The following is a 19105-nucleotide window of genomic DNA, read 5'->3' on the forward strand; positions in this document are numbered from 1 at the left end:
ATAAAGCCATTAACAGGATTCATATGACAATCACTGGTCCATAGCAATTCTGTCCAAGTACATGTTACCAGGTGCTCCTGCTCCTGGACTAGGCCATGTTCCTTGATTAGGACCCAACTCTGCTTTTCAGAAGTGGTTTCCTGGTTTATAGTCCTCCACTGCTCTTGGCTCTACCCTCTGAAACTCTTCTTTTCCCACAACAAATGGCTTATTTTTGTTCCTAAATAGCTTCGTTGGCCTAGATCCTGATCATAAAAAGTTGGGGACCCAGAGGCCTCTTTTCCTTTGAAAAGTTTTTGTATTTTTAGGCCAAGATTGTGTGTGTGCTTGTTAGTAAAATTCTCTTAAAAACTTTATGGATTTCCAAATAATCTAATTAGGCTCCATTCCCCTAAAACCTACGTTCATAATTGTTTTCATGTTAGACCTCTGTCTACTTCAGGCTGAGGATCAGATTGTTTGAGACAACACACTTAGAGTCTTAGAGCTCACTTTGTCTAGCTGAGAAGGTCTTCGAGCCACCTTATTCAATTTTACCAAGGTCTTTAAGGCCATTTCTTACTTAGAATTGTTTCTTCCAGTTGAAGAAACTGGAGAGATAAAAAGTTTTTATTTTCCTATCTTGTGATAGGAAAATAGAGAGAAACCAGAAAGGTTTTCTCTAAATAATGCTTGCAAAGTAAATGATTCAATTTTTAGTTTGTCTCTATCTTGCAGAACTTCTGTGTAGTTATAGACACACTCAAACACTTTCAATTGTCTGGAGATCTTTGCAGCGAGATGCAAAATTCATACCAACATTTTCAGCCTTTGGAGCTGCCATAGGCAACAGTGTTGTCAAGTGTTTGGCTGCCTGTGATATGGGCTGCCTTTTCCCCTGACTGCTCTCGCAGTTTCCTCACCACTGCCACCCTCCTCTGACAGTCTGCATGCCGTCTTTCCAGTTTTCCTTAACAGTTACATCACTGCTTTTTGCCTGCTGTCCGGTGCCAAAGCCAAGGCGGAATGTTTTAGGTTTCTGTTCTGGCAGCGTGCCACTTCTAGGTACCAATTTTTCTGTTGTTTAGCTTATGCTGCATAAGAAACTGCTACCCATTTTGGTGGTTTCAAACACAACGATTTATTATTTCTCACTTTCCTGTTGATTGCCTGAGCAGTCTTCTGTTGGGCTCTCCTCGGCTTCTTCATTTTCAGTCTTTTGGTGGGTTAGCTGGTGGCTGTGCTCAGCCTCGAGTACTGCTCAGCTGGGCATCATCTTCCTGCAGGCTATCCCAGGCTTCGTCATATAGTGGAATTAAGGTAACCAATAGCAAGCCTTTTTGCACAAGTGCTTTTCAAACCTCTGCTTGCATCATATTTGCTAATATCTTAATACTCAAAGCAAATCTCAGTCTCATAGCCACCCTCAAACTGAAGGAGTTGAGAAATAGTCTGTACCTCTTGATCAGAGAAGCTGCAAAGATTGTGTAATAAGAATATTTTTATTTTTATTTTGAGACAGGGTCACGCTGTCATCCAGGCTGGATTGCAGTGGTGTGATCTCAGCTCACTGCAACCTCTGTGTCCCAGGTGCAAGTGATCTTCCAGCCTTAGCCTCCTGAGTAGCTGGGACTGCAGGTGTGTACCACCACACCCAGCTAATTTTTGTGTTTTTGTAGAGCTGGATTTTGCCATGTTACCCAGGCTGGTCTTGAACTCCTGAGTGCAAGCGATCCACACACCTTGGCCTCCCAAGCCAGGATTACAGGTATGAGCTCCTGTGCCTGGCCAGAAATTTTTTTTTTGCAACCTTTCACAAAGAGTATGTACAAATTCAAGGGGAAAGAATGGGGCCACCTAGGAGGTCAGATCAAGAATGTGGGATGAGAACAGATGCTCACCACATCATGGAAATAATCTTGGTTGATGCTTTCATGGTTCAGATACTATCTGGTACTACAATACTAAAATTAGGCCAGGCACAGTGGCACACATCTGTAATTACAGCACTTTGGGAGGTTGAGGCGGAGGGGGATCACTTGCGCTCAGGAGTTGGAGACCAGCCTGGGCAACAGGCAAAACCCCATTTCTACAAAAAATACGTAAATTAGCCCGTAGTCCCAGCTACTCGGATTTGCAGTTTCCGAGTGGATCACTTGAGGCCAAGAGTTCGAGACCAACCTGGCCAATGTAATGAAACCCTGTCTCTACTAACAATGCCAAACATTAGCTGAGCGTGGTGACATACCTATAGTTTCAGCTACTCAGGAGGCTTAGGCATTGCTAAACATGTGAGGCAGAGGCTGCAGTGAGCCATGATTGTGCCACTGTACTCCAGCCTGGACAACAGAGTGAGACCCTGTGTCAAACAATAATTATAATGATAATATAGTAAAATTAGTAGTTATCATTTGTTGAAGTCTCAACATATGCTACTCTCATGAAAATGCTTTATACATGTTAGAATTTTATTGCTATAAATGGAAATGGCAATTACATCAGAGTTTTTTCCACTTCGCTAATAACATTTTTTTTTCTTCTGCCTCAGCCTCCCGAGTAACTGGGACTACAGGCACACGCCACCACACCCAGCTAATTTTTGTATTTTTAGTAGAGATGGGGTTTCACCATTTGGCCAGGCTGATCTTGAACTCCTGAACTTAGGTGATCCACTCACTTCAGCCTCCCAAAGTGCTGGGATTGCAGGCATGAGCCACCGCATCCGGCCTTAATAACACTCTTTTAATCATTATTTGTGTGTTAATATAACGAGCCTCTCTTTCCTCATCTTTACAGTGAAGGCACTGTGCAAGTTCATCATTAGTCTTTTTCTGCTCTCACTTCCTTTGATTTTACTTAACATGGTTGTTGGGTTGATTAAGGGAGGAACACAATAAGGAGCTGCTCCTTACCTGCCCGACTTCCACCCCCGTGGAGAAATAAGAAAGGAAAAGCAGGCAGAGGCCAGAGGGTCTCATTAGTGACGATAAAGACAAGGTTGGAAGATGTGGCTTACATCTGGGGGACTGTGCTTTCTGATCTTGAAGCCAGCATTAGCTGGATTTACCCTCCCTGGCCAGAGCTGATTTCACCCACCCCACCCAAGGGTACTGCAGAGACAACACAGTTTCTCTGGTAAACCCACTTTCAGGAAAAAGAAACAAGCAGCCAGGCTACTGCAGACAGGTTCTTCTTTTAGATTCACTAATTAGATAAGCAACTCCATGCCCCTTCGCAGGAGTAGGTGGAGAGGGATGCCAGAGAAGGGAAGAAACAGAGCAGAGAATATTGCTCCTTAACAACACTAGCGCCTCCCAACCTAGAACCTCCCCACACTAGCACCTCCCACCCTAACTCCCCCAACAGCTTCAATGCAGGATTGAGTGGAAAGGGCATGAACTCAGGACCTGGACAGATGTGAGTTTAAATCCCAGCCTTCTCTCTTACTCACTGGGCAAACTTACCTTTTCTGAGACCCAGATAGTAGTCAATTGAAAATGATGTTACCCTCCTCCCAAGGTTATTGTGAGGATTGTGGTGGATTTTATATCAGTTCTCCAGCACAGTGACTGGTTTGGGGTGCACACAGTCTGTCACTGAGATTCATTTTTCTTTCCTTGCTTTACGGAGCGGGCTGATTCTAGAGGGCTGCAGACCCACGCAGAAGCTTACTATTATTGAATGTTTGCTTCTCAAATTTCTTTGCTTGCCACAATCTGCAAAGGGAGTGAGACGATTGTCAGTGGTAAGTGGAGACAACTGAGGAAGGGTTTGTTATTTTAACTCCCAGGAAAGAGAAACATTTTAAATCAAATAAAACTGTATCACTACATGATTCAAAGATGTTAATAATGGCCATTTGAGTCATCAATAAATTGTGTCCAATACCCTCTTTTTTAAAAAAGCAAGGAAGTGTGTCCATACATTTTAGAAGAGGATTTCCAACAAAGATAAGTAGATGCCTTTGACATTTGAAGGGAGAAACTTCAGTTACTGTAAAGGTTACTCACATGGAAAACCCTCATGCATTGATGATGTTAGATAACTCAGATATTTCTGTACCTTCAGTAAAAGATATCAGCCATATATAAGAATATTTTTTTTCTGGAGGAATTTAACAGGAGTAACCAGGCAATGAGACTAGAATAAGTGGCTCAAAGGACACTGTTTACGAGAAGGGGGAATAGATAAAGGAATGTAAAAGTTCTGTGAACTTTTCCTTAACTGGTGTTATAAGCTGGAAAAGAAAAGTTCATTGATGATTCTGGAAACTCCATGGATTTCTCCCTTTAAAAGATACTTCATGGAATAGTTACAAAATATAAAGGAATTACTTAAAGGCATATACATTTTCCAGCTGGACTCAAAATCTATTCCCCATCATTTTTTAAACATAGATCTTCAGTGTATTTTCCAGGCAAAATTTTGCTTCACATTCCAGGGCCAAAGGGAAATCAGATGTAAGATTACAACAACTGTTTTGGTTTGTAAATACTAATAGAGATACAAGTGGAAAAACTTGCATAGATGACTTGAGCCTTGATCCTTGACCCTTGAGTGCCCCTGTCTTTATCCCTTAGAAAGCTCATCTACTGGCTGGGCGCAGTGTCTCACGCCTGTAATCCCTAGCACTTGGGGAGGCTGAGGCAGGCGGATCACAAGGTCAGGAGTTTGAGACCAGCCTGGCCAATATAGTGAAATCCCAACTCTACTAAAAATACAAAAAAAAAATTAGCCGGGCATGGTGGCGCACACCTCTAATCCCAATAGGAGGCTGAAGCAGGAGAATTGCTTGAACCTGAAAGGCGGAGGTTGTAGTGAGCCAAGATCACATTGCACTCCAGCCTGGGAGTCCTTTTTTTCTTTCTCTAAAAAAAAAAAAGAAAGAAAGAAAGAAAGAAAGCTCATCTACTGTCCTTTCCTGTTGTGGCTTCTATGCACCAGACTGTAAACTTTATGTCTCCAAGTATCTGTGCTCTGTTATTTCACAGAGTTAATAATTTTATGGATTTTTGGAAAGTTGTGGTGACTTACTCCCTGTTTTTAGGGCTGTAACCACTGAAGTGTTGCAATGTTGGGGAAACTCTGATACGAAGAAACTTGTGTGGGAAAGAAAGTAGTGATTCTAGTGGTGACAATATTTCCATGTGTTAATCCAGATCTAAGAATTAGATGCTAATAATTGTTCCTAATAGAAAAGCTCAATTAGGGAATACGTTTTCTATTAGACTAACGATTTTAAAAGAAACTTGTGGTGAGTTTAGGAAAAAGAAGCTAGTGTAGCTTGGTGGATTACAGATGGACCCTCAAGTCACACTTTCGGGATTTCTATCTCAACTCCATAACTGTGTGACTTTAGGCAAACTGCTTAAACTCATTAGGTCTCAAACCTGTAGACTGGGGATGATAATACCTCATAAGGGATAAATGAGTTAATACCTGCACATTGCTGGCACTGCATTTGGCATTTTACAAATACTTAATAAATGTTTACTGTAGAGCAGAATATATGAAACCTACACAGGAGTAGCTGCTTTGATTTCCCGTGCATTTCTACAGAAAGCATCTGAAAGCATATTGCTAAAAGTGAAATCCCAACTGCCCACTGGCTGTTTATCAACTGTGCAGATCAAACTGCCTTTTTCTGTTCACACACCAGCAGAAAATTCTGATTGAGGAAACTGAAAAGTGAATTATGTCAGAGGGCATCAAATGAGTAGACTGATTGAAAAGTAGAGACTATCTCCTCCAGAAATGCTTTGAATAACTCCTACCTGCTTTCTGCTTTAGAGCAAAGACAAAGCAAGAGACATTTAAAAATGATTTCTTCTAGCCTCAGACTTTTATCGTTATTAAACCATTTCAATTAATACTCTTCAACCTTTCAAATTTTGCTTTGAATGAGCCCTAAGACAATATTAAACGTGTTCTTGCCCAATGCACTTTAAGATACGATACAAGGTTTTTTTGTTTTCGTTTTTGTTTTTGTTTTAAATTAACTTTGGAGCAGCAAGAAAACTAGAACTATTCATTAGGAACTTTTTAGTTTTAACCTGTAATGTTTAGATATTCAAAGAATAGTGTTTCCCTCTGTATCAGTCTGTTTTCATGCTGCTGATAAAGACATACCGGAGATTGGGCAATTTACAAAAGAAAGAGGTTTAATGGACTTACAGTTCCACATGGCTGGGGAGACCTCACAATCATGGTGAGGCAATGGTGAGGCATGGTGAATGCAAGAAGAGCAAGTCACATCATATGTGGATGGCGGCAGACAGAGTGAAAAAGACGCAAAAGCAGAAACCCCTAATAAAACCATCCGATCTCATGATACTTATTCACTACCACCAGAACAGTATGGGGGAAACCACCCCCATGATTCAATTATCTCCCACTGGGTCCCTCCCACAACACATAGGAATTATGGGAGTACAATTCAAGATGAGATTTGAGTGGGGACATAGAGCCAAACCATATCACCCTCTTAGATGTGTCATTTTAAATATCAAGAAACACAGCACCAGTTTTACTCATTTGAGTGAAATTATTGTTTGTGAACCTGTTGGGGAAAGTCCGTTTGTTGTTCTTTAAGGGCTGTGTTACTATGGGGTATGCTAGAAAGGAACTGCTAAATTACAATGACACTGTGCCTGTAGAATTTCCAGGTGCCTCTGGTGGCGGGGATTTGTGGGCAGAAGAGACTGGATGAGGTGGTTGAGAAAGGTGTACACAGGGCGACCCCATGGGGCTGTGCAGGTTGTGATCTCACCATGGATGAGAGAGGCTGGCAATCCAACCATGCTCAGCTCACCAGGCCACATGCCCTGGAGCAGGGCTGCATCCACCCACAGAAAGGGGCCCTTTCCTAGCTTTCACAAAGATACTATATAAGCCGTACACAAAGCCTCATTAAGGCACCCGATAGACCAATAGTGGACCTTCTGATTTGTAATAGTCACTTTAATCATACTTTTACAATTGGTATAAAATTAGGACATAGGAGATATGTCATAGAATCTGAAAATCAGACCTTGGGTACCGTGGGGAAGTCCTGTATGGAGTGTATATCTTGGGGACAGGATCTGTTTTGCTTCTGAAATAACTGAATTCCATTTGCAAAGACTCTCTCTCTTTCTTTCTCTTTCTGTTTCTCTCTCTCCCGGTCTCTCTCTCTCTCTGTGTGTCTGTGTGTGTGAGAGAGAGAGAGAGAGAGAGAGAGATGTGTGCGTGTTTCTGTATCTATAAGCTGATCCCCATAATAAGCTTCACAAGGTTTGCTGTGTGCCTTGAGCTTGTCTGTATTGCATATTCCCATATCTGAAAATTTCTCACTACTTGTAAAACCATTTTAACATCTTGCTGTGAAACGGGAAAAGGTTTGTTTCCTGGTTTTGGCAAAATTTGCTGAATGCATATGTTAGTCTTTTGGGGCTGCCTAATAAAGCTTCCCCTTTATGATCGGAGAGATACTATATATTTCATTTATAAATGATTCCCTTAGAGGCATGTTGCGAACAATGACTTTCACAGTTGTTCTTTGCAGCATCCAGTGTCTTAGTTATTGATGTGTGATATGGTGTGGCTGTGTCCCCACCAAATCTCAACTTGAATCGTATCTCCCAGAATTCCCATGTGTTATGGGAGGGACCCAGGGAAAGGTAATTGAATCACGGGGGTTGGTCTTCCCTGTGCTATTCTCGTGATAGTGAATAAGTCTCACGAGATCTGATGGGTTTATCAGGGGTTTCTGCTTTTGCTCCTTCCTCATTTTCTCTTGCCACCACCATGTCAGAAGTGCCTTTCACCTCCCACTGTGACTCTGGGGCCTCCCCAGCCATGTGGAACTATAAGTACAATTAAACCTCTTTTCTTCCCAGTCTTGGATATGTCTTTATCAGCAGTGTGAAAACAGACTAATACAATGTGGTTGTCATCTCCACTCTTTGGTCTTCTGAGGTAGGCAGAAACCTGCTTTCTGATTGTTCCTTCGTGATATGACAGAAAATTTTAAGATTCTATGTGCCAAATATAGTAGGCTCTTCAAAGCAGGATCTAAGTCTCAATGGCTAGAACATTTAACTAATAGAATATCACCATCCTTCCTTGTTCCCTGTGAATGCTATCAGAGAATTTATTCATGTACCTGAGGGTGCCTCATCATAGTAAGCTCAGTTTTCTATTTTATTCATACTCTCCTTTAGTCAATGCCTGCAACAATTATAATTTTCCATCATAAAATGAAGGGATCAGAATAAACTATTTCAAACGTTCATGATTCCTTTTCCTTTTGAGCTTCAGAGATTGTTTTTATGAGAATGAGTTTTCAGCTGACTTTCTTATTTAGCCTCCATACCAGGGAGCCAGAAGGCAGTGCTTATGAAAGCTACCATCTTTCCAGTGGGGGAGAGAGGCCAGTAGCTACCCCTTTTCCTTCCCTATCAGTTTTTTGCTCATCGAGACTGCCCCCAAGCTATAGGAATTATTATAAGTTCTCCAGAATTGCATGAAAATTATGAATAAAAAGCTGATATGGGTCAGGTGCAGTGGCTTATGCCTGTAATACCAGAACTTTGTGAGGCCGAGGCAGGTGGATCACCTGAGATCAAGAGTTTGAGACCAGCTTAGCCAGCATGGTGAAACCCCGTCTCTATTAAAAGTACAAAACTTAGCTGGGCATGGTAGTGCATGCCTGTAATTAAAGCTGCACAGGAGGCTAAGGCAGAAGAATCACTTGAACCCGGGAGGTGGAGGTTGCAGTGAGCCGAGATTGTACCACTGCACTCCAGCCTGGGCAACAGAGCAAGATCACCTCAAAAAAAAAAAAAAAAAAAAAAGCTGACATGATAGGTAGGTATCTATGGAATGGGTCCCAAATTTGGGTATGCATTACAATCAGCTGGAGATCATCCTAGGCCTACCAAATCAGAAACTCTAGGTGCCCAGGCATCTGTAATCTTTGAAGCTCTCCAGATGACTCTGTCACCTTCTGCAGACTGAGGACCACTGAGCTGCCATCATCTCTTGGTTCCTTTGTTTTCTCTTACACAAAACTTCATTGCTCAATGAAAAAAGGCTTAAGCAATTCCCCCTTCCTTCCTTATTGGATCTAGTTTTCAGTACAGATTATATGCATGCCTGAAAAGAAAATTAGAAAGCAGAAGCAGATTTTTGGTAGTTGGTTATCAATTTTCTTTTGAATCCTTTACCTCCATGCAAATCGAAGCAGGACTTATTTTTTAGCAACTTGATTAATGCAATTTACCAAAGTTTATTACACTATCCTTTATTATAATAGGACAGGAAGGTCAGTGGAATTGTCTTATTTTTCTTTCTCATTTACCATAGTTCTCTTTCTAGGAATTCATAGTACAGAATCAAGCTATGTGATATATAGGTTATTTTGATGCTCTATTTGTGCCCACTTCTATATTTTTGTAAAACTTCAGCAATGTGTACACTTTTAACCTTTTAGGAGACATTCTTAGGAATAGCAGTCTCTTCATTGACTCTCTGTTGTACTTTTCCTAATGTTTGCTCCCTGGTGACCAGAAGACCTTCTATGTCAGTGCAGGCAACTCATCTGAGGCTGGCTGAGCCAAGAAAGGTGGGCAAGAAGGCAAGGTGAAGGCCCCCTTCTCTCCTTGACCACACCTCAGTAGAGAATCTTTACATCTCCTATACCCTTTCTTTTTCTCTTATTAGCACATTATGGACTTGCGCCTTCACATGAGCTTGGGCCCTTACCTGTTTTATAATTTGTTATCTATGAATTTATGGTTGTTCAATCTTGAGAAGGAATGACTGTCCCTGGACATCTTCCAAAACCATTTTCTATATGGTTGAATTGTATTCGACTCTTCATATTGTGATGAGATGATTTCCCCTAATAGCTTTTTAATGGCTCTAGGAGAGCAATACAGAGCACAGGACCTGTCTAGGATGAGCAGGATACCTACAAATGATCCCTAGTGCCCCAGGGCATGGCACAGTCCCTTATCTCTACCCGTTTCCTTCCATTGAAGTGCCTTGTAAGGCTTGGCCAAGATGTGAGGAAGGAAGGCATCTGTCACCTATTCTTGCCTTGTTCATCAAAATGCATCCATTCCATCTCATCCACTTGTTGCAAGGTAGACTATATTGGGTACTAACTTAAGCAGATGGGTACAGCTCAACTCTATGCAAACTAGCTAATGTGCTTTCCCCAGGTAGCACAAAATGTTAACTTGATTGCAATGCATAGACTAAGTTGCTAAGGAGTTAGTCCTTTAAACAAATAGTGTTTATTGTTTTGTATGGGTTTTAAAATTATGAAATCTGTATAGACATTATAAAAATTTTGGAAAATACAGAAAAGCAAAAGGAAGCAATTTAAACCATGTATAATTCCACAACTGAAAGAAAACTATAGTTAACATTTTGATGTGTATTTTTCAAGTCTCTGTTTCAGAATGCTGCACATTCTCTTTCTCCATAACTACTTTTTCTGCCTAACAGAGTATAAATGCTTTTCATGCCATTAGATAGCCTTCTAAACTCTGTGACTCATGCAGAAGCCAGGACCTCATTATTGTGCATTCAACTTATTTCTGAATTTCTGTAAAAACAAGGTGGTGATTAAAATATTTAGAGCAATGAGTTTCATACACTTTTGCATTATATCTTTAGAATAAATGCACATGTCAAAACAAATGCACACTTGAAAAGCTTTTGATACATATTACTAAACTCTTCCAGAAAGATTCTATCAATTACCAATTTTTAAAAATAATTAATAGACTTTATTTGCAAAATCATTAAGTTGCAAAAACAAAGACACCACAGGAGTTTTAAATTAGACTATTTTTTTAATCTAGAAGAAAATTTAATTTAATTGCTTAGTTCAGCAGAACCTGAGAGAGGTCTCAGGACCCTGAATGATAATATTGATTATATTATTTTATTTTATTTCATGTTTCTAAGTTCCGGGGTACAGGTGCAAGATGTGCAGTTTTGTTACATAGGTAAATATGTACCATGGTGGTTTGCTGCACAGATCATCCCATCACCTAGGTATTAAGCCCAGCAAGCATCAGCTCTTTTCCCTAATGCTCTCCCCTCCCCTGCCCTTCCCCGACAGGCCCCACTATGCGTTATTCCCCTCCCTGTGTCCAGGTGTTCTCATTGTTCAGCTGCCATTTGTAAGTGAGAACATGCAGTGTTTGGTTTTCTGTTCATGCATTACTTTGCTGAAGATAATGGCTTCCAGCTTCATCCATGTCCCTGCAAAGAACATGATCTCATTCCTCTTTATGGCTGTATAGTACAGTCTAACATTGATGGGCATTTGGGTTGGTTCTGTGTCTCTGCTATTGTGAGTAGGGCTGCAGTGAACATTCACATGCATGTGTCTTTATAATAGAATGATTTATATTCCTTTGGGTATATACTCAGGAATGGGATTGCTGCTCAAATGGTATTTCTGGTTCTAAATCTTTGAGGAATTGCCACACTGTCTTCCACAATGGTTGAACTAATTTACATTCCCACCAACAGTGTTAAAGCATTCCTATTTCTCCACAGCCTCCACCAGCATCTATTGTTTCTTGACATTTTAATAGTCACCATTCTGACTGGCGTGAGATGGAATTACCAGTATGTTTTAAGAGTTCCCAGAATGCTTACCCATTTGAAAAATTATTGTTTTTAAAAAACTCATGCTAACTCTGTGGGCAAAAAATTTCTCAGCAGTTTAATTTGCATTTCCTTGTTTAATACAGAAGTCTTTTGTGACTATATTTTTATACTTTTGCTAAGGATTATTTCGTGCAGTGGTTAAGTGGTGCTGTTCTAAAGCCTGAGTGTTCACTTACTGGTGACCTTGAGTAAATTCCTTGATCTCCCTATGGTCACACCAACTCTGATAATGGCAGTACCTACTCATAGAATCCGTGTAAAGACTAAAGAGGGTATCACATGAAAGATGCCTAGAAAATATCAGGCATATATAACATACGTTTATGTTCTCTGTCATTTATATCTTCTCTGAATTGCCCTTTCACTGTCTTGGGGTAAGTAGATTTTTTGGTAGCTTAGAAATATATATATTAAGTATCTTAACCCATTGTCTGTCATATATTATAATTTCTTCCCAGTTGGTGGTTTGTCTTTCAATTTTGTTCAAAGTGAGGAAACAGTTGAATATCAAGAAATTCAGACCGGCCGGGGGCGGTGGCTCAAGCCTGTAATCCCAGCACTTTGGGAGGCCGAGACGGGCAGATCATGAGGTCAGGAGATCGAGACCATCCTGGCTAACACAATGAAACCCCGTCTCCACTAAAAATACAAAAAAATTAGCCGGGCGTGGTGGCGGCGCCTGTAGTCCCAGCTACTCGGGAGGCTGAGGCAGGAGAATGGCGGGAACCCGGGAAGCGGAGCTTGCAGTGAGCCGAGATCGCGCCACTGCACTCCAGCCTGGGCGACAGAGCGAGACTCCGCCTCAAAAAAAAAAAAAAAAAAAAAAGAAAAAAAAAAAGAAATTCAGACCAAGTGAAGGCATAGTTTTGGTCCTGGATCTTTATTCTGCCTGTCAACCATACTGCTAGGAGAATCATCTTCCCCATCATTGAGAACGTCTGGTATTGATTATAGCCACCAGATATCAGAAATGGTGGCACTTTAAGCAGCTTATATTGTTATATTAAAAATCACCATCATAGATAAAACTTCTGCTTAATTTATGTAAATGATGATCACGGTAGATGAAAGGCCATGGTTAATATTTCACCATTTTCCATTTATCACCAAATCCAACTTGTCAGCATTACATTAGTGGTGATATAAAATGAATTACTTCAACTTGAAAGAAGCTTTTAATTTGAGACCAAGAACCCTGATAGACTGTGTAACCATTAAGTGTTATTACTTTTCCCCTCTTTGCTGCAAATTGTGTAGTAGAAAAGGAATCTTTCTCATCATGAAGTCTCATGTATAAACTCAAGATGTTCCCTATATTAGCATATATACATGCTACTAAAAATGGAAGTTTTTTACTTCACTGAAAAACAATATGGACATAGAGACTATTACTTTGCCTTATTAAGCAGAGGAATTACCAGAACCATCCTTGTAAAAACATGAACATTCTGCCTGAGCTGCCAATTTGTTTCAAAAAGGTATTAAAAGTGGGCAAACATTGCTGCTACATGATGAATGAATGGGAATGCGTTATATTATTGCTACTAGGCCACATATGATTGGAATTTTCCATATGAAAGCATTTTAAAAAGCAGTGTTATTTACAATGATTATCATTAGGGAATGATATTGAAAAGAGGAGTCAGGAAACCTCAACTTCTAAATTTTACACTTAGATTTCTGTATTTTGTTGTTATCATTTTACCTTAAGCATGTTTTACTTTTACAACATCTTTAAGAGAAAAAAAATTAAATCATGATTTGCATGGTAACTATTTTAAGAGTTGTTAGTATGTACAGGAGGGGATGCTTACCAGTGCTGAAATAGACACAAAATAGGCAACATTTAGATGTTGGCCCCAAGGCCTTGTAGATTGTCCTCAATTAAAAATGCTTAAGTTTGCAAGTCTTTTTTCTTTTTTCCTTTTTTTTTTTTCCTGTGTCTGTTTTAATTTGCGATGATTGAAAAACATAAAGCAAGAAAAAGAGATGGTTTCCCAATGCAATCTAAAATTTTAAATTGTTGATTGAGTTCTAGACGGCTATGATACTGAACTGCAGGTGCATATGGGCCTTAAAATGCAACTGTTTCATGTTGTCCAGTCATCTTATTTATTTCCTTGTAAGCAAAATGTCAGAACATTTAGCTCCTTTAGTGCACTTATTTCCCACACCTAGGAATAAAAAATTGGGACTGCTGAGTAAAATGTTAAGTTTCAATCCCTTGAAGGCAAATACTTCACTCTCAATAGAGAAATTTAACTGAATTACCTCTACTTGCAGGCAAAATGAAAGACCGGCTAGCAGAACTTCTGGACTTGTCCAAGCAATATGACCAGCAGTTCCCAGACGGGGACGATGAATTTGACTCGCCCCACGAGGACATCGTGTTCGAGACGGACCACATCCTGGAGTCCCTGTACCGAGACATCCAGGACATCCAGGATGAAAACCAGTTGCTGGTGGCCGACGTGAAGCGCCTGGGAAAGCAGAACGCCCGCTTCCTCACGTCCATGCGGCGCCTCAGCAGCATCAAGCGCGACACCAACTCCATCGCCAAGGCCATCAAGGCCCGGGGCGAGGTCATCCACTGCAAGCTACGCTCCATGAAGGAGCTGAGCGAGGCCGCCGAAGCCCAGCACGGCCCGCACTCAGCGGTGGCGCGCATCTCGCGGGCGCAGTACAACGCGCTCACCCTCACCTTCCAGCGCGCCATGCACGACTACAACCAGGCCGAGATGAAGCAGCGCGACAACTGCAAGATCCGCATCCAGCGCCAGCTGGAGATCATGGGGAAGGACGTCTCGGGCGACCAGATCGAGGACATGTTCGAGCAGAGCAAGTGGGATATGTTCTCCGAGAACCTGCTGGCTGATGTAAAAGGCGCGCGGGCCGCCCTTAACGAGATCGAGAGCCGCCACCGCGAGCTGCTGCTCCTGGAGAGCCGCATCCGCGACGTGCACGAGCTCTTCTTGCAGATGGCAGTGCTGGTGGAGAAGCAGGCCGACACCCTGAACGTCATCGAGCTCAACGTACAAAAGACGGTCGACTACACCGGCCAGGCCAAGGCGCAGGTGCGGAAGGCCGTGCAGTACAAGAAAAAGAACCCCTGCCGGACCCTCTGCTGCTTCTGCTGTCCCTGCCTCAAGTAGCAGGCCGGCCCGGGCCGCCACCACCCATCCCAGACCATGGAGCACGCTGGGAAGGACGCACCATCTCTGCCCTGCAGGGAGTTGCCCCAACTCTTTACGGAACTCAGTCTTTAGAGAAGAAACGCGAGGTTCAAGAATTGCAAACAAGCCCGTGCTTGGAAAGATGGTTAGTTGATGCCGTCCAATGGTTCTTCAGTAAAGATAGATTCCTACCAAGTTGTGCAATGTCATTATATGTCACCTTGCACTCTTAGCCTCTAGACAGAAGCCAAGTAAGGAACTGACGTTGTATCTAACTGTAGGGTGAATGTCTGAGGCCTGCCTCCTAATAAAGATTCAAGGAAGGAGTCAGTTGTTCATCTGCTAATAGAATGAACTCATGATGGAAACTTCAGTTCATTTGCTTTGTCCTGAAAATTCCCTGGTTCTGTTCCATTCTGAGTGAAATTGGCCTTGGGAAAAACCACGTTCTTCCTTTCCGATTCTTCATCCGGTCTATGCTATGCGATTCCTCCCCAAATATGGATCTTATTTCTGCTCATTTCCCCTACTTATTAAAATCACACCAAACCCTTACTATTTTCTTATCTCTTTCACTTTTTAAATATCTTTCACCAGGTTATATTTTGGGATTATTTTTCCAAATATTTTTAAGCACTGAATCGAACAAGCACTCAAATTGAAGTATTAGTCATGTTTTATGTATTTTTCACTGATAAAAATTATTTAACATTTTTCTTTTTACTTGATTACATATGCACATGTATTTGTAAATGTAAAATACTAATATTCACTAATGTATGTACATAATGATCAATTGGTTTAACTTCTTTTATGTAAGTATGGTATATAAATTTCAAGAACACTTTTTTGGCTGTTGGTGTTGGTTTGCTTGTTTTGAGTTTGTTTCACTCCAGTTTGCCCCTTCATAGTCCAGTTTGGGTCAAAACTTCATGTTAAACAACTCTGCATTGGTTATGGTGGTAGACATATGACGGTAGAAAATGTATACAGAGCTAGAGACAACTAACATTCTTGGAAATACTGCTTTTGTTTTACTGTGGACCATTCCTTTCATGCATTGAAATGGAGAAATTTAAAGTAAAAGAATTCTGTTTTTCAAGCAAGCTTAATAAACATTACATTATACATATATTTTTATACATCTGTCTTGATCATTTAGTTTACTTTCTCAATTATTGTCAAAATTTTTTTTTCCTTTTTTTTTGTTTTTGAGATGGAGTCTCACTCTGTTGCCTCTGGAGTGCAGTGGCGGGACCTCGGCTCACTGCAACCTCTGCCTCCCAGGTTCAAGCGATTCTCCTGACTCAGCCTCTGGAGTAGCTGGGACTACGGGCACATGCCACCATGCCTGACTAATTTTTTGTGTTTTTAGTAGAGACAATGTTTCACCATGTTAGCCAGGATGGTTTTGATCTCCTGACCTCGTGATCCGCCCGCATCGGCCTCCCAAAGTGCTGGGATTACAGGCGTGAGCCACAGTTCCTGACCTTTTTTTTTTTCGCTTTTGAGACAGGGTCTCCCTTTGTCACCCAGGCTGAAGTGCAGTGGCATAATCATGGCTTACTGCAGCCTTAACCTCCCAGGCTCAAGTGATACTCGCACCTCAGCCTGCAAATAGCTGAGACTACAGATATGTGCCACCATGCCTGGCTAATTTTTGTATTTTTCTGTAGACACAGGGTTTGCCATGTTGTTCAGGCTGGTCTCAAACTTGCGAGCTTGAGCAACCCGCCCATGTTGGCCTCCCAAAGTGCTGAGACTACAGGCCTGAGCCACTGCTTCTGGCCAAATTTTTTTCTTCTAGCTACTTGAGGCTGCCACATCTGGATGGAACTGAGTGGAGGGGGAAAAGAATGAAAAACTCAAAAGAGTTCCCATGAGGGTGTCTTGCTTTCTCTCCTGAGTTACAATACTTCAGCAAAATCATCAGGCTTTAGAGATATGGTGTAGTCTGCTAACTTTTTAATGCCCTTACCCACATTTACCATGTTTCCTGGCCTTCCTTTGTGTCAACTCTTAGCTCTTCCTAATCATTATTTAATACACGAGTGAGTTTAGTAGTGATCATATTTCTCAGGTCCTTCAGAAGGTGGAATTTTAAAAGAAGTAGAAGGAAGAGTATATGAATTCTTTGGCGCTCACTCCCTGACTTGCTTATGGCCAGGACAATCTATCCCCTGTATCTAATTTTAATTTCATGGTTAAATTTGAGAATTGTGGAAACCAAGTTTCACAATGCTATTCTCAGATTTCTTCCCATTTCTTTTTCAGCTAACTCCAGGGATATGTATCACCTTTGACTTAATTCCCTTTCTCTAAGGGAAAGGGGAAAAAGTGTTCACATAGTTCCATTGCAATGTTTTTTATAATGGAGGAGAGATATTGTAAATAGAGACTGCCAGCCAGTTTCCACAAAAAAAAAATTGAGTTCATAAATTTGACTTGTTTGAACCCATAAAGCATTTTCTTTGCTTAGAACCACTATAAAAGTGAGTGAGTTTTCAGGCTCTGTATACGTTTTAATTCCCCACGTTTTATATTGGAGAGTTCAGTACAGACTGTACATCACTGCACCAAAAGAATGAGTGAACTGTTGCCTATGGAGAAGGAACACTTCTTCTTCCTGCTGTCTGGGAACCATCTCAGTGTGGCATAATGGTTAAGAGTACAGATTCCAGACCCTGTTTCTTAGATTTAAATCTTGACTCTGCCACATACTAGCTGTCTGACTTAACCTTAGTTTCTCTGTGCTTCAGTTTCTTCATCTGTAAAATGGAGATAATAGTACTTACCTCATAGAGCTGTTGTGAAAAGTAATGACTGAATATGTAAAAGCACTTAGAACAGTGCCTGGCACATGCTAAGTGCTTTGTTCATTATTGTTGTTATTATGTAATTTTCTCTTAGACTGAGAGCACTGTTAGTGACTCAAGTAAATTTATAGTTTTTAAGTTCAGGGGAAAAAAAGCCTTATTTTTTGTTAACAGTCTTAACAAATAATAACATGGAATAAAGAAACCAAGACCCCATCTTCCGTGAATATTAGGGCTTTTTTTTTCTTTTCTGACAGTGATAAATCTGTTTTCACTCTGGCATTTCTATTCCCGTGTATATCCAAACATGTCCTGAAGAAGAAATGAGATGTTCCAGCAGAAACACATAAACAGGAAGTAGCTGTTCTGCTCAGCTTGGCAGGTGTTCTTTCCTAATTCTTCCCAAGCTGTGAGTCAGAAAGTCCTGGAAGGAGTTGTAGGAAGTTGTAGAGACTGGGTCACACACCTAAGGAAAGGGATCATTTGGATCACCGCACATCCTGGCATATTCACCAAAGCCCTTCCTGGCTCTGACTGCCATGCCAGGCAGTGGGTGAAATGCTGGCTTTTTCCTTAAGAAAGTGTGTTCTAGTGCCGCCAAGAGATGCAATAGAGCTGGCTTTACCAATCTCATGATGCTTGCTTGGCAACTCTGAAAGGTGACATGGGCCAAGGGCAATTCTGCCAATTTCATACGCTAATATCTTTTAGGGTACAAAATGAAAGAACAAATCACAAAGAATAATAGATCCTTCCCGGGCTGAAGGTAAGAATCTTTTATAGCTATTTTAACATATGCAGTGACTACTTTCTACTAGCCAAATATCAAATTTTACAACTCCAACCAAGCCACAGTTAATAGGTGGTGACAACTCCAGAAATGTCATAACTAGGAAAGGTGCTTATCTCGGGTGCATTGGTATCCAGGATGAGTTAGAATTTTTAAAATGTCAGTCATTCAAAAATTTTGAGTTGTGACATCACAGAAGTAATTTTAAGGCCTTTTAAGGGAACAATTTAGAAAGAGAACAGTGCTCTTTTTATATCAATGCCTTTACATTTATTTAAAAATAGTCCTAATGCTTTATACTGAAATGTCATATGCAAATATGTTCAGGTTCTAACATATAAAGTTCTAACATATAAAGTTCAGGAAACCGCTGAAGATTGTGTACAGCTTAAAAATAATAAAATAGGGTAACTATAGTGTTGATTTTATGTATAAATGCTATCATACTATATTTTGCCATCAGACATATTTCTACTCTTTTCTTTGAAATATGCAAAGTTTCTCCAACAGCAGCATGCAACTCATTCATTTGTAATCAAGATGATAGTTTGAAACATCCAATTGTAATCAGAGCAACAGTTGACTTACTTTTGATAGCAGAGTTGAAAATCATTGCAAGTAATAAAATGGGGCTATTAGAAATGGAAAATGAATAGGATCTAGAATGTAACTTC

The 19105-nt window shown here is 40.8% G+C and overlaps 1 protein-coding gene across 4 annotated transcripts in view; it reads left to right on the forward strand.

The window, feature by feature from the left end:
* The window catches only part of STX11 (syntaxin 11), a 38226-nt gene extending 22271 nt beyond the window's left edge, over positions 1–15955 (forward strand). For all 4 annotated transcript variants that reach the window (XM_074037194.1, XM_005552032.5, XM_005552031.5 and 1 more), the window contains one exon: positions 13936–15955. In XM_074037194.1, coding sequence (XP_073893295.1) covers positions 13941–14804 — 864 coding nt within the window. In that variant the 5' untranslated portion in view covers positions 13936–13940 and the 3' untranslated portion in view covers positions 14805–15955. The remainder of the gene's footprint in view (positions 1–13935) is intronic.
* Positions 15956–19105: the final 3150 nt, after the last annotated feature.

The sequence above is a fragment of the Macaca fascicularis genome, chromosome 4 (genome assembly GCF_037993035.2).
Source record: "Macaca fascicularis isolate 582-1 chromosome 4, T2T-MFA8v1.1".
Classification (NCBI taxonomy): domain Eukaryota; kingdom Metazoa; phylum Chordata; class Mammalia; order Primates; family Cercopithecidae; genus Macaca; species Macaca fascicularis.